Consider the following 16,245-nt stretch of genomic DNA (forward strand, 5'->3'; position numbering starts at 1 on the left):
AGGTACATTGTGGGCTTGGAATCTCCTGGGTCTTGGGTGGGGGGTGGTGGGACTACAGGACTCTGCTTGTGAACAAACGGTGCTCCTTAGGGTGTGGCTCTGTTCCTAAGTGGTTGTAGGCTCAGTAATTGCATCACCTCTGGCTTAAAACCTATGTTACCTCACGATCCTCAACGGCTGCTTGCTTTTTCTTTGCTTGTATGATTTTGGCTCACGACTTATGGTTCCTCTTTTTTTTTTTAAGTTTGAGGTCTAGGATACTCAAAGCCAGTTCCCAGAAATGCTCACAACCATTTGTATAATACAGTCTTCTTCACTAATAGATTTCTGAAAATCAGTCTTTTTCTTCTACCAGACCAGACTAAAAACCTTCTTTAATAATTTACTCCTACTGAAAAAAAAAGATTAAAAAAACACAACTCACAAAAATCACATAAATCCCCCAAAGACCACATGAAGCAGTGAGAGCCATGTGTTTACTTATGGTATAAAATAAATGTTTATATGCATGACTGGACCCAGTTTCCCTCTTTTTCACATGGGCGAAAAAGGCTTGCCAAAGAATAGAGAACCAAAACAATATTCATCTTCATTCCAAACAAGGTCGGCATTTAGGCTTTTTAGCATGTCTGAAAAACTTCTCATTTCCAAGCTGTGGAAGCACCCTCCGCTTGGGCAAAGTCAGTACGTCACACTGGTGTTCTTTCAGTGAGGCCAGCCGGTCCTTCCCACCCCTGCCCACTCTACACCTCACACCCACACACACACACACCTGGTCTGCACCCACATTGAGCTGGCCCCTTCTCCAGCTGCTCTGCGTATGCCTGCGCAGTTTTCGCCACAACGTGCTGCATTATGAATATCACACTCTACACACAAAAATGTAAGTAGTTCACTGTTCCTTTTAAGGCAAAAACCTTATTTCCATTTTTTGAAGGAGAAGTCTAAATTTAAAGTCTCTAAATAAGGATATCAAACACATTTATAATAGATGGAGCAAACACTGGTTTACAGTTGTTCTTATGGAAAGTAATACAATAATTACTAGTACTTCAAGACTAAACTGTGTTTCACGTCCTCATAACACTGTCTGGAGTGTTCTGCCCCACCCTGCACACTGAGGCCAGGAAGATAAGATAATCTAGGAGCCGAGCAGGTATCGGACAATGGAGAGCTGTCAGGCTTCTGGCAATGGCAATTTAAGTGTATGCCATTGAAAGCCATTCAAGGTAACTTTTATTTTTATCAGCAATATTCATAAGATTATATATTTTCCAATTAATATAAAAAACCTATGCAGCTGTGAGGTTCCAGGTCTAATTACTTTTACTTTTAGGCATATACAGAAGGTACTAAGATTATGTTTCCAAAAAACGTTCATAGCCCCCCTTTCATCATTTTGTGAATGGGGTTTAAAATAGTACTTACCCGAGAAGCCATCCTGAGGAATAAATGAAACAACGAGCACAAAGTGCCTAACACAAGCTTGCATGTGATGAAGCTTAACACATACTGGCTACTTCTGAAACTAATGCTCACTAACTGCCTTTACTGTAGCCCTTAACAAGCTCCAAAACTTGTACAACTCGCCACACTTTCAATTTCTTCACTTAGTATTTCCTCTGCACTCGAAGAGCAGCAAAGCTCGTTAACGATGTCCCCTATATATCAAATCTGTACCTTCATTGTCGCTGCCTCAGTTCGGTGTCTCATTACTTTTGCCAGGATCAACCTACTGTCCAGGTTCAATATTTAGTTACTTGGGTTTATTTTGAAAGAGTAACAGAACTCACCAGATCTGAAGGAGAGGAGAGTGACAGGAATAGTTCAGCATGGGCCCCCATGAAAAAGCTTATGTGAGAAGTACAAGTCTTTTAGCAAGAACAAATCCTAAGTGCCTGAAGGGGATAAGGTAGACAAGAAGCAAGGACCCGGCTGAGCTGGGTCACAAACTTCTGTACTGGCCACGCCTGCGTTTGAGAATAAGCACTCAGGTGTAGTGTGTTTTTCACAATGCACTCAGTGTAATGACAGAAGGGAGCTCAAAGATAACAGGTAAGAACTCTGCCCACGGGGAGTTGAAAACCTTGTTATACGGAGTCAAAATATATACATACAGGAGTCATGAACAAGTTAGTAAAATGGTAAACATTTACTTATGGAGAGAGGCTCGCAGCTGTTAGAAATGAATACATCACGGATATATTATTAAGACCTAGGTAAGAAATGAAGCAAAAGTGTTAGCATGTGAAGAACGGGTCGGCTATAAACAGGCAGAGAAGAGAGAAAGACATTGCAAGTCGGATAAACCTTTAAGCTATTTTGACTCAAATCCCAGCTAAACATCATAATGATTAGGTACTCATCTGTTTTGGGCAAATCTACAGGAACAGAGAAATAGAAGGCCAGCTGTCGGCATTACAAGAGTATTCCTGGAACCTGATAAACATAAAGTTGGCCAACAAAATTACGGAAAATAGTGAAGGGCAATTAAAAAGAAAAACCTGACAAAGAAGGACTCTTGACCTAATGTTTTAAAATCCCCTTGAAACCACCTTCATCGCTTAAGCCGCAGGGTCACTTTAAAAGCAGGAGATGGAATCTCTTCATTCAGGGGCAAAAGTTCCAACTTGTAGCTCTCATCAAGACAGTGGGGATGACTGCTGGTATGTAGCTTTCCTGTTCCATTAGCTGAGAGGTCGGGAAGAGAGCAGGCCTGCACAGACAGCCTTGGCCCGGGATCTGTTCATAAGACAAGCCTGACTCCTTTAGAAGCCAACTGGTTTTCTGCAGCTCGGGAATCTCAACGAAAATCTGCAGAAAGATCTGCAGGTGAGGTTGGTCTCACTCCCCTACTTCATTACCTTCGCTTGTTCTCTCTGTATTTCTTTCTCCCTCAGTTCTTTTCAATTTTCCTTGCTCCTGCAGTCTTTCCAATCCTTAACATACAAAAGAAACAGATATAGACAACTAACGCTAATAACTGTGGATCTTGCAGTGTCTCTTAAGCCCTGGTATAGTATTAATTTAACTGATCCTTATAACAACCCCATGAGATAGGTGCATCATTATCCCCATTTTGTAGATGAGAAAACTGAGGCACAGAGGTTAAGTAATGAGACGAATCACACAACCAGGAGTGATTGAGCTGGGATTTAAACTCAGGCAATCTGGTTCTAGAGTTTAAATATTTAATGAAATGCAATTCTACCTCATACTGAAATTCTACTTTATTCTAGTATTCCTAGTTCTTACTAAGGATTATAAAATAGATAAAAGCAAATGGTTGCTATTTAATTATTATAGACTCTGAACCCGGAGCAGTAAAAAATTACATAGTTGTTTGCAACCAAAATATAGTAGTTGGCCAGCTCACATGGTGACCTCAACTTCAGAAAGATGCTTTAGAACCAAGAATCTTCCTTTATAACAATTAGCATCTTTTTCAAAAGACTTGACCCCATGTCATCAGAAGTTAGGAGATCAGGATTTGACTTTTGGTCTGTTACGTATTAGCTGAATAATCCTATTACCTAAAGGATTTTAGTTGTTTTTTTGTTTTTAAATGAGAGCCCTGGCTGGGTGGCTCAGTGTGGTTCTGGCACACTGAGGTTCGGGTTTGATCCTGGGTCAACCACAGAGTGCACAACTAAGTGGACCAATGAGTTGATGCTTCTCTCTCTCTCTCGCCCTTTCACCCCAACCCTCTCTGTCTCAAATCAACGAAAAAAAAAAAATACAGGGATATTAAGAATATTTACTCTAACCACATTCCAGGAAGACTGTGGGTCAAAAGATATATGTATGTAAAAGTGCTTTGAAAACTGATAAAAAAAATACAAAAGTCATTCTATTTTATTATTTGAGAGAAAATCAATTTTCAATTAGATTTCAGAAACAGGGAAAAACATCTATGCTCTTCTCCACTTTAATTCCGTAAGTAGATGAGGTACCCGGGATAAATACCAAAAGAAGATGACTCAGAGAACCATGAAGTTTATGGGAATACAGTTCTGTTTCTGGGAACAGTGCTGTACAGTCCAGTATCAAATAGCTGCTGATGTTTCTCAGTGCAGCGTAAAGACATATGTAAATGGAATAGTTGGTGCAGAATAAATTCAGTAAGGGAAATTAAAAAATAATTCCCAACCCTGAGCTTCTCAGATCACCTAAAGAGATCCCAGAATAAGCTTAGTCACGGATATCGTGGGAAGCTGGACCTGGCCTTAAGTACACAGCACGCACCTGTGCTTACAGGATGCAGTAAAAACAGAGGAGTGCCAGCACAGCAGCCACAAAAGGGACTTCTACGTATCTAAAAAGTCTTTTTATGTATATTCCTTCTGGGAGGAAAGGGGAGGGAAAGGGAGGGAGGAAGAGGAGGGGGGAAGGGAAAGAAGGAAGGGAAGGAAGGAAGGAACTTCAATCTGTTTCTGTCTGTACCCTGACCAGGAATAGAACCAGCAATCACTGCACACTGGGACAGTGCTCTAACCAACTGAGCCACCCTGGCAAGGGATAGACTAGGTACAATTCTTAAAGACACTTTATGGCAAACATTTCTTATTTTCCAGTTTTCTTAGTTTCTAATTTCATTTCAGAATCACACTCGTTTTCTATTTTCTAGTTATTCTAACTACAACACAAGGAGGCAAGAGAGATAAGTGGAAGGGGGAGAAAGGTCTCGATCCCCAGATTGGCGACAGCTGGTGTACAGCCCACTATTGACATGTATCGCAACCAAGTACCAAGGAACAACAAGTCTTATCTTTCTGAAAACTATCCAGGTACATATTCTTGAGACCCTGTGCTCAATTTATTTCACCATTTCCCCCAATTCAATAATGATACATTTCTGTGTGATGAGTCACTTGAATGAACAACATTTAAGTTCTTTTCTTAACTAGCTTGCTACTCTGAACAGTTAAGCACCAGGAGCTGTGGCTGCTGGGGCGTGCTCTGCACCAGGTGGTGCGCATACACGACTGGATTGATCTCTACAACCCCTGAAATGGAGGTATTGTTATCAAAATGTCTGTGCTGCTCCAAACTTCAAATCTAATAACGAAGAGAACCTGAAATTAATATAATATTGTGTGTCAAATATAATTTTTTTAAAATGTAATAAAGAAAAAATCTTAAAATCTTCATATAAAATCCGACCTTTGGGGCATGAAAAGTCTTACATTGATATTTTCTAATTGTAGTAGATGCACTGTATAATATGACTTCACATCTTCTGACAGGAACTTCACACTGAATCCTGTCTCTTTAAACAGCATCTCCCGGTCGTCTTTTGTTGGCCAGTACTGTGCACATTTAACCTGAATTTAAGAATATGTATATATATATTTTAGAATATAAACATTATGAAACCATAAAAAGTTGGGGAAACAAACCCCACACACATACATGCTATTTTTCAACTACCCAAATCTAAGAACAGTCACACTATATTTGATGTTTATTTTAATTGAATGGGCATTTTATAAGAACAGGTATGTAAAATGTTCCTACAACTTATACACAAAAAAGCCATTACCAGATATATATTCATAAAATAAAAATGAATTTGTCATGTTTAAGGCATGACAACCTATAGTTTGACATCATACTGGTATATACTTTGATTCCCAAAGTAGCAAACTCTTGCAAGAACCTTATATACAAACAATACTTAAAAGGCTTTATTTTACAAGTATTTACCATAAATACCTATCAATCTTCTACTAAATACTACATATCTATAAATAACACAGCACACTTAGCTACTAAAATTAACTCAGGGAAAAGAATCAGAAAATAAGCCCCCTTTACCTAGAGTTGTTACATTTGGCAGAACTACTAATATGGAATTCATATTTGTGATAATAAAAGTATATTCTCAAAAGCCAAATTATGAAGCCAATATACTGAGGCAAAGTAAGACAGTCATTTCATTACAGAACACATTATTTCAGAAAAGAAGGCTAATTAAACTATAAGGAACAGAGGCATGAATAAACAGAATAGAAAATATCTTAAAAGAAAAAAGAGAAAATTAAAAATAAGAAACAAAGAGAGTGACTAACAGAGAAAAATTGTAACAAATTAAAAAAAGGCAAAGAAAATCTAACATGTATATAAAAGAAGGACCCAAAGAACACCAAAGCAAGCAAGGAAACAATATTAAAAATATGATTCAATAAATTTTTTTAAAAAGAGAAAAAAGTATTTCAAATCATATATTGAAAGAGTATACTATGCACTTGGAGAAAGGGACCCGGAATTATCAACTCTAAGACATATTTGGGTAAAATTAATAGAATTTGAAAAAAAAATCCTTTACTATGTTAAAACAAGTGACTATGCCCTGGTTAGTTGGCTCAGTGGTAGAGCGTCGGCCTGGCATGTGGATGTCCTGGGTTCAATTCCCAGTCAGGGCACACAGGAGAAGGGACCGTATGCTTCTCCACCCTTCCCACTCTACTTTCTCTCTCTTTCTTTCCTCCCACAGCCATGGCTTGATTGGTTCAAGTGTATCGGCCCCAGGTGCTGAGGATTCCTCTATGGAGGATCTGTGGAACCTCCGCCTCAGGTGCTAAAAATAGCTCTGTGCAAGCATGTCCCAAGATTGGCAGAGTATCGGGCCTAGATGGGGGTTGCCAGGTGGCTCCTGGTTGGGGCACATGCGGGAGTCTATCTCTCTATCTTCTCCCCTCCTCTCACTTGGAAAAGAAGAAGAAAAATTAAAAAAGATTTAAGAAAACAACAAGTGGCTTATTTATAAAAGAAAAAAACAAGATTTCCATTTGACTTTAACAGTAATTTGTAAGGCCAGAAAGAAACGGACTAATATGTTTAAGCTGCTCAAAGAAAAGCAAATATAACCTGAGGATTTTATGTCCTGCTAATCTGACTTTTAAGCATTTAAGACAACAGATAAACTCTCATCAACATCTAAGAAATCGGAAACAACAATGCCCATGATTCCTTTCGTAGGATCTACCAGAGAATGAGCTATATAGATAGGACTGAAGAGACATCAACAAAGACTGGTGATAATTACTAAATACTCATTTACATGTAGAACTAAGATTTTAAAAGTCATATAAGAGAGACTCCAGTATGCTATACACTCTGACAATGTAGGTAAAGCACAACTTAAAAATAACAACATAAGAGAATTGGGAAAGAATAATTTTAAACATTTTTCAGTTATTTTGGTGATGAAGTTGATAACATTTATATGAGCAATCTTTGTGTGTAATTTGGGACAAAGTAAATGTGTCCTTATAAGACATTCTATATCCCTAGTGTCTTTTAAGAACCAGGATTCATGGTATGGAAAAAGATAACAAATATAAGGTAGAAAGGGTTAAGCCAAACCTATAGTCCTAAATTTGAATGAAAATATCAGTATGAACTCTTGAGGTATTGTTATCTTAAAATACAAGCCTATTTTTCTCTAGCTCTGTTCATTGAAAAGTTTTGAAAACAATGACCAACCCTTAAAGAAATGCCTGATTCTATGAAGAGTATAAGATGAGCCCTTAATATGTAGTTATTCCAGAGAGCAAGTAACTATTAAGGATTCAGGGCCCAACTTGAAGAAATTCCTGCTAGCCAATGAAGGGACAATTTGACTACTGATAAGAATAATAACTTCAATGGAGTGAATGAATCAAATATTTTTAAATCCATGAGTTCATAATAACTGATACTTCCCCTCCCTCACACCAAAAAAATCCTAATTGTCACCGGTTAAGGACACTGGAAATCAACTCTAATTTGAGAACTTCTTTTTTCTATATAAAAGTGGTCAAGTACCTAGAATAAAACAAATTTTAATAGAAGCATTTCAACATCAACTCAAGAAGGAATAATAAAATTGGAATAACACCTCTTCATAACCCCTAATTAAGGAAATAAAGACTGAACAACAATGGCTGCCAACATCATAAAAAGAAAGATAATCAGGTATTACAGGCCTCTTGGTAAACAACACACCACCACCTATGAAGTAATCATCCCCCAAATAATTAAGTATCTAGATCCAACCACTATAAATATGATTTCCAAATTCTGGTAGCAGTCTTATTAATACAGTAATAATACACCAAAGTGAGGGATGAGACCAATAAATTATCTAGTTTGCAAAGCTGCTCAAACTGATCAAACTGACAGTGTCATCATTTAATTTTTAAATCATATTGGAAACCATGAGAAACCACTGCAAATGACTGCTGGATATTCAAGTATATTAGTGCCAACTCAGATTAGAAATACTAACGTAGAAAAATTTTAACTACCATAGAAAACCAGCCACTATAAATTTAGAAAACAGTGAGAATCAGGAATTTGAAGATCTTAAGGCTGGAAGAGACCTTAATAATACTTTCCAATTTGCTTGTTTGATAGAAAATGAAAGCTACAGAAGTTAAAATACTTAAAACAAAATTATACCACTAATTAACACTGTTTAGATTGTATGTCAAATTTCAAAAATTTCCCACTTACTGTCTCATGACCTAAGAGCCAATAATAAAGGTTTAAAAAATCGTATCACTTTAATCTTTCACAAAATTTCCAAGACTTTGATAACAAATTGTAAAGAGTCTAATAAAGCCTAGGTGTTCCAAATTTCTATGTATAATACTAATTAGTATTTGTTCCATTATATTTATATCTTGGAAGGTCTGCAATTGTTACTTAAATATTTAAGGTAAGAAAGGAAAAGGATACATTAATTCTTTGGGTCAGAAACAGCCTGACTATGAGCCTTCAGTAATTAAAGGCCTAAAGTTATGAATGGATATCCCAAAAGAAGTATAAAAGTACTTATAAGCTAATGAGCACATGCAGTACACTAAGTTGTAAATAATAAGTTTTACTCACCGATTCTTTCTCTACAACTCGGTTTAGCATGACAATTGCTTTCGTCTTTTGCTGCCAAACCATGAGCCAGAAATGACAGCCTGTATTAGGAAGCGGACCCTGTAAGAACAGCAAAGAAAAAGTATCTAAGAGAAAGGTGACAGAGTAAGGCTCAAAGAAAACTCCTTCAAGTATGCTTCTGGTTTGAGAACAATGTATTGGATCATAATTAGTAAATCAAGACTTTAAATCCACTTGAGTTAAAAAAACATGTCTGTATCAGTAATAAATGATCAAACTGACTTTAATTCATATAGGCATAAAAGGAATTTTTCAGACTATCAGGTCACTTTCAGAGTTGAGGACTGGAGAACCAGGGTTGGGTAGGAATAAATGTCAAGGCAATATTCTGCCCAAAGAAGTGTCAGCTGGGACAGTGCTCCTGACACTGTCCTCTATCATCGTGCTTTGCTGACACTGCCATGCATAGGTGGCTGTGGGGTTCACACATAACCTATAAACAAACCAGAGTCAAATCACAGGTGGGAATAGCTGACTGCTCATGTTCTAGCTGCAGAGGAGGCAGGCAGAGGAACTTTCCCCTTCAGTAGATCAAGAGGCCTGCCTCCACTGATCAGGGCAGCCCAGCAAAAAGGAAGTTTGTGCTATCACTGGCCAGCCAGCCAACCAACCCAACTTAGCTACAGAGAATTCCAGAAAAAGTAGAAATTTCAGAATACCTGAACCACTATAAAACTGCTCATCTACAAAAGTAGAAATTTCAGAATACCTGAACCACTATAAAACTGCTCACCTACAAAACTAAAGCATGTGTGACCTCAATACCAGACTTAAAAGGGGCAATGGTTCGTATTACCATATTTCCATGAGAAAAAAATCAAACCATATCATGTATTTCTAATTATCTTTACTTAGTGTTTAACGGTAGAACATGGCAGAAGAAAGGGCAAATAAGAGATGAAAGGCCATGCCCAAATTATAACTCATTTAAATAAGTGGTGGTTAAAATAAACGAGGCTTCAATGTACTGTAACTAAAATCATTCAGCACACAACCACCTCCTAGGGCAGTGTGGCAGAGTGGTGGGTCAGAGGCAGGGTAAAGTCCCTGGGCCAGCTCAGTCTCGAGCTTCAGCTTCACCAATAAAACCAGGTGGTTCTGGGTACCAGACTGAGCATCTCTAAGGCAGTTGTACTTTCTGGTATGCAATGAATGGATGCTCTTAAATATTATTTGATTTAATAAACTCTAAATTTCTAAGTTATTAAAATACTAGAAATATAGTGAGAATCCCGAGAAACTCCTACTTAATATTTGAGGATACTGCTCTCACTCAACACCTACTATGTATTGCTTGATCTACTTCTAAAAACAAACATGCAAAGGTAAAAAGAGCAATGAGCAGATCTCCAGTAAAATGAGTATCTTTACTTTCATCTAAAAAAATGGATGTATCAATCCACCAATGAAGTCACTCTGTTGTGTGTACATCTCCCTTCCCACATTCTGTTAGGGGTTCTAAAAGGGGACAAGGGCTTATCTCTCAGCTTTTCCACTTCCCAGCAATACTACTAACTTTCTTCTTCTGCAAAATGGAGATCCATACCAAGGGAGTGACATAGTTTTTAAGAAATTCATAAAACTCAGGAAAAGATGACAAAAAAGAGCAACAAAGGATAATCAGAACAGCTAAGTATTTTTTTATTATATATATACACACATACATACATATATACATATACACACAGCTCACAAAAATTAGGGGATATTTTATTGCTTCATATTCATTTTGAAATATCCCTTAATTTTTGTGAGCAGTATAATATATATAAATATATATATATATTTAGTGAGAGGAAGGGAGGCAGAGAGAGACTCCCGCATGTTCCCCAACCGGGATCCACTCAGCATGCCCACCAGGGGGCGATGCTCTGCCCATCTGGGGCATTGCTCCATTGCATCTGGAGTCATTCTAGCGCCTGAGGCAGAAACCATGGAGCCATCCTCAGTGCCCAGGGCCAACTCACTCTAATCAAGCCATGACTGCAGGAGGGGAGGAGAGAGAGAGAGAGAGAGAGAGGCGAGAGGGGGAGGGGTAGAGAAGCAGATGGACGCTTCTCCTGTGTGCCCTGACTGAGAATTTACCTGGGTCATCCACTCGCTGGGTGGACACTCTACCACTGAGCCAACCAGCCAAGGTCGGCTAAGTATTTTATTGAAGGTTTTATTTACTAATTTGTGGGGGGGGGGGAGGGGGAGAGAGAGAGAGAGAGAGAGAGAGAGAGAGAGAGAGAGAGAGAGAGAGGAGCATTGATCTGTTCCTATACGTGCCCTGACCAGGGATCCAACTGGCAACATTTGCACTTCAGATAACACTGTAACCAACTGAGTTATCTGGCCAGCTGAAGTGTTAATAAACATTTAGCATCTCTATAGTTTTCTCTATTCTTTATAACATTTTTTGAGTATGTTCTCTTTCCAAGGTACCATGTACAAGGGAGAGAGCAGTCTCAGCCTTCAAAGAACTTACAAAGGAGGCGAGGAGAAGTATTTGTTCTAATAACTGAAACACTTTAAGTTCGACAAGAGTAAGGGTGAAATATCAGATCTTTCGGTGTAGAAAGGACATTAGAGCAGAGCCTTGAACACGAGGAGGGCATGGCTCTGGGAAGAGGAGGGTAAAGATGGGGAGGGAGTCAGGGTCCATTCCAAGCACAAGGTAAGGCACATGCAAGTTTAGGGCACAGCTTGGAAAAGACAGATAGATCAGTGAGGGCAAGGTGGAGGTATGCAGTAGAAAACTAAACCTGGAGAGTGAGCGGGTCTTCAATTCAGGAAATAGTCACCAAGCTTTTTATTTTTTTATTTTTATTTTTTCTGTATTTTTCTGAAGTGGGAAACGGGGAGAGACAGTCAGACAGACTCCCGCATGTGCCCAACCGGGATCCACCCGGCACGCCCACCAGGGGGCGATGCTCTGCCCCTCTGGGGCGTCGCTCTGTTGCGACCAGAGCCACTCTAGCGCCTGGGGCAGAGGCCAAGGAGCCATCCCCAGCGCCCGGGCCATCTTTGCTCCAGTGGAGCCTCGGCTGAGGGAGGGGAAGAGAGAGACAGAGAGGAAGGAGAGGGGGAGGGGTGGAGAAGCAGATGGGCGCTTCTCCTGTGTGCCCTGGCTGGGAATCGAACCCGGGACTTCTGCACGCCAGGCTGATGCTCTACCACTGAGCCAACCGGCCAGGGCCTCACCAAGCTTTTTAAAAGAAGTAATGTGGTATACTCAGATTTGTATATTACAAAAATAATTCCAGTGGCATTGCTAAATATGGATTAGGAAGGGAGGGACTGGTTCCACGGAAACAAGTTAAAAGTCTACCTTATTCGTACAGATAAAATTTGAGAGGTCTAACAAGGGCAGAGGCAGAAAAATGAAAGGATTCGGCAGATGATGAGGACAGTTTTAACCCAGATGAGAAAAACAGCAAAACAGGTAAAAAAAAATTTTAAGGCTTATTGGTAAAAGGAGATTTTAAAAAAAGTAAAAAAAGCTTGGTAAAAAAAAAATGCTAAATATAGAAAATGTGGGAATAGTGATGTCAATGAGTCATCTGGGTAAACATATCCTGGAATACAGGGGAGGAACTCGGGAAGGAGAAAGCTGAAGACAGGCTTCTGAGTGCTAGTGCTCCGAATGTGGGAAGGGGCTCTGTCCACACACAGACTCAGTCCACACGGACGGGAGGTTTAAATATAATCACCAGGGTAATAATCAGACATTTTATTTATCCTAAAGGTATTTAACTGTTTTATAAAAAGACTGTTATTATAACTACTACTAGAAAAAAGCAGTAACAGCCCTGGCTGGATAGCTTGGTTGGTTAGAGCACTGGCCTGAAGAACAGAAGGTTGCTGGTTTGATCCTAGGTCAGGGCACATACAAGAATGAATCGATGTTCCTGTCTCTCTCTCTCCCTTCCTCTCTGGCTGAAATCAATAAATAAAATTTACACAAACTAACAAAAAGCAGTAACAGATGCCACAACAAATAATCCATGGAGTTCATACCATAGTATCAGGCACTATGTGAGTTTCTCTCAACATCATTCGATAGATAATATAACTATATATCAATAATATAGACATATAGGATTGGGGAGTTAAGTAACTTGTCCAAGATCACATAGCTATTTTAAGGCAGTAGAATTAAATGATTAAGAATATAGTTCTCTCTATCTCTCTCTTCCCCTCCTGCAGCCAAGGCTCCACTGGAGCCAAGTTGGCCCAGGTGCTGAGGATGGCTCCATGGCTTCCGCCTCAGGCACTAGAATGGCTCCAACTGCAATGGAACAACGCCCCAGATGGGCAGAGCATCGCCCCCTGGTGGGCATGCCGGGTGGATCCCGGTCAGGCGTATGCAGGAGTCTGTCTGACTGCCTCCCCACTTCTAACTTTGGAAAAATACAATCCCCCCTCCAAAAAAAAAAAAAACAAGAATATAAACCATGGATCCTGTGGAGAACATGTGGTTTCAAATACTGGCCTTATCTTGTTGTATAACCTTGGTCAAGTTATTTAATATCCTTTGGTCTTTTTAGCTGATTCTTTACGTATAACATAATGATAATAATAGTATTTACCACACAGGGTTATCCTGAAGCTGATATGAAACATATAAATTATAGAAAATGTTACAAAATTGCTAGCTGTTATTAATTTTATTTCCCATTAGGATATAAAGATCATAATGGCAGGGTTTTTATTAACGTCTGTTTTACATATTTGAACAATGCCACCACAAAGTAGGTACTCAGTAAATCTTCGTTGGATGAATGAATTTGTTGAATGAATGAAGATTTGAGCACAGATCCTATAAATCCAGAGTCTACACAGTCCTTGAAGACACAAAGATCGAAAATATTGTTCCAGAGATTTGAAGTCACATGTGTAGACCAGAGGGGGATTAAAAAAAACCCTAAATCAGAACTTTGAGAAACAACTACATTTTAAAGGACTAAGATGAGAAAATAAGTAAATGAGACTACAAAAAACATTAGAAAGGGTTGTGATAAGAACTTAAGGTATCTCAGATATAAAAAAGCTAAAGTTCATTACCAGCATTACAAAAAATATCAAAGGGACTTTAAGAAGAGGAAAAGATAAAAAATATAAATAATAAAATGGCAATAACTACATAACTATCAATAATTACTTTTAATATAAACAGATTAAATGCTCCAATCAAAAGACATAGAATAGCTGAATGGATAAGAAAACAAGACCCGTGTAAATGTTGTCCATAAGAGACTCACTTCAGACTGAAAGACACACAGACTGAAAGTAAAGGGATAGGAAAAGGTACTTCGTGAAAATGAAAATGAAAAAAAGGCTGGGGTACCAATACTTAATATCAGACAAACTAGACTTAAAACAAAGGCTATTAATAAAAGACAAAGAAAGATCCAACAATTCCACTACCGGGTATTTATGTGAAGAAACCCAAATTGGAAAGACACATGCACACTTATGTTCCCTGCTGCATTATTACAACAGCCAAGATAGGGAAGCAAATATGTGTCCACTGAGAGATTAGATAAAGAAAATGTGATACTATATATCAGGGAATATTACTCAGCCACAAAACAAGAATGAAATCTTGCCACTTATAACAACATAGAAGGACCTAGAGGGTATTACGCTAAATGAAATAAGTCAGAGAAAGACAAATACCATACAGTTTTACTTATATGTAGAATCTAAAAAACATAATAAATGAACAAATAAAACAGAAACAAGCTCATAGAGAACAATTTGATGGCTGTCAGATGGAGAAGGGGTTGGAGGGATGGGTGAAAAAGGGGAAAGGATTAAGATGTACAAACTGCCAGTTATAAAAAGTCACAGAGGCATGACTGGTGGTGGCTCAATGGATAAAGCTGATGTCCCAGGTTTGAAACCCTGAAGTCGCTGGCTTGAGCGTGGGATCTTCAAAATGATTCCATGGTCACTGCCCTAAAGCCCAAGGTCACTAGCTTGTCTTGAGCCCCCCCTCCACCCATGGTCAAGGCAGATATGAGAAGCAATCAATGAACAACCAAAGTGACACAACTATAAGTTGGTGCTTCTCATCTCTCTCCCTTCCTGTTTGCCTGTCTCTCTCCTTCTTTCTTGCTGAACAAAAACAGTCACAGGGATGTAAAATATAGCATAGTCGACAATATTGTAATAACTGTATGGTGCCAGATGGGCATTAGACTTATTGGGGCAATCATTATTTAAGTTATATAAATATCTAATCACTATGCTGTACACCTGAAACTTAATATTGTATATGAAATGTAATATGTAAAAATAAAAAATATTTATATTTAAAAAAAGATCGAGGATAATTATTTTCTATTTTTCTAACATTATAGTTTTTCCAAATACAAAGTAAATTTTTTAACTCTAAAAATGAGTTTATTAAAAACATCATTAAGGCTCATAAGAAAAACTTCAAATATTACAGAAAAGCAGAAATTTCAAATAAAAGTCTCCATTCAAAATTTCTAGAAACTGACTAATAGTATATGTATAATTTACTTAGCCAGTCCCTTATAGATTATTTCAATCCTACTATTTGTGGTCCTTCCTATGCTATTATAATTAAGTTGAAATAAACACCTGCACATATATATTTATGTCTGTACATATTTAACTACTGAGTATTATAAACTTTTTAAGTCTCTGTTCTGACAGGTGAAAAGTGGTAACTGATTAAATCTGTACTCCCTAAATACTAGAAAAAATTAAGGATCTTTTCATATGCATATTATCTACTTTTTTCCTTTGAACTGTGAATTTATATCCTTTACCAGTTTTTTCACAAATTTTCCTTTTGATTTACAGTAACTGTTTACTTCAAGTAAAATTAAGTAATTTTAGTTTCCTGTGAATTAGAAATAGTCCAATAGCTTAGTTACATTCATTTTAACATATTTTTACCATATTCTGATCCAAACTGAATTTTTAAAAATCTTAACATTATGAATATACAACTTTATCTTAGGAATATTTAAAAATCATTAACTGGAAGAAATGACATCACTGCTAATTAAGTTTCTGTTATTTGATAAATAAAGGGTAGCTGGTGCCGATAAACCAAAATAATCCCTATGATCTCAGAATGGAAGAAGAGCAATACTGGAATATGCACTGGAATATGGGTGTGGCCAATGTGCCAGGAAGCAATTGGGCCGAATGCCAAATGGAACTGCCAGACTCTCTGGTCTCCTAGCCAGTTCTTTGGGCACCTGGTCTCAGTATACCAGCTCAGCCCTGGAGAAAGGCTGACACCATCTAGGGCATGTCCAATACTCTCAAAACACATGTGCC

General features: G+C 38.2%; 1 protein-coding gene across 2 annotated transcripts in view; it reads right to left on the reverse strand.

The window, feature by feature from the left end:
• PTPN2 (protein tyrosine phosphatase non-receptor type 2) overlaps nt 1–16,245 on the reverse strand; it is a 108,711-nt gene that overhangs the window by 26,016 nt on the left and 66,450 nt on the right. For both annotated transcript variants that reach the window (XM_066246954.1, XM_066246953.1), the window contains exons 4-5: nt 8,878–8,976; nt 5,187–5,324 (exon numbers count right to left, since the gene is read on the reverse strand). In XM_066246954.1, the coding sequence (XP_066103051.1) occupies nt 5,187–5,324; nt 8,878–8,976 (237 nt within the window). The remainder of the gene's footprint in view (nt 1–5,186; nt 5,325–8,877; nt 8,977–16,245) is intronic.

This window comes from Saccopteryx bilineata, chromosome 11, assembly GCF_036850765.1.
Source record: "Saccopteryx bilineata isolate mSacBil1 chromosome 11, mSacBil1_pri_phased_curated, whole genome shotgun sequence".
NCBI classification, from domain to species: Eukaryota; Metazoa; Chordata; class Mammalia; order Chiroptera; family Emballonuridae; genus Saccopteryx; species Saccopteryx bilineata.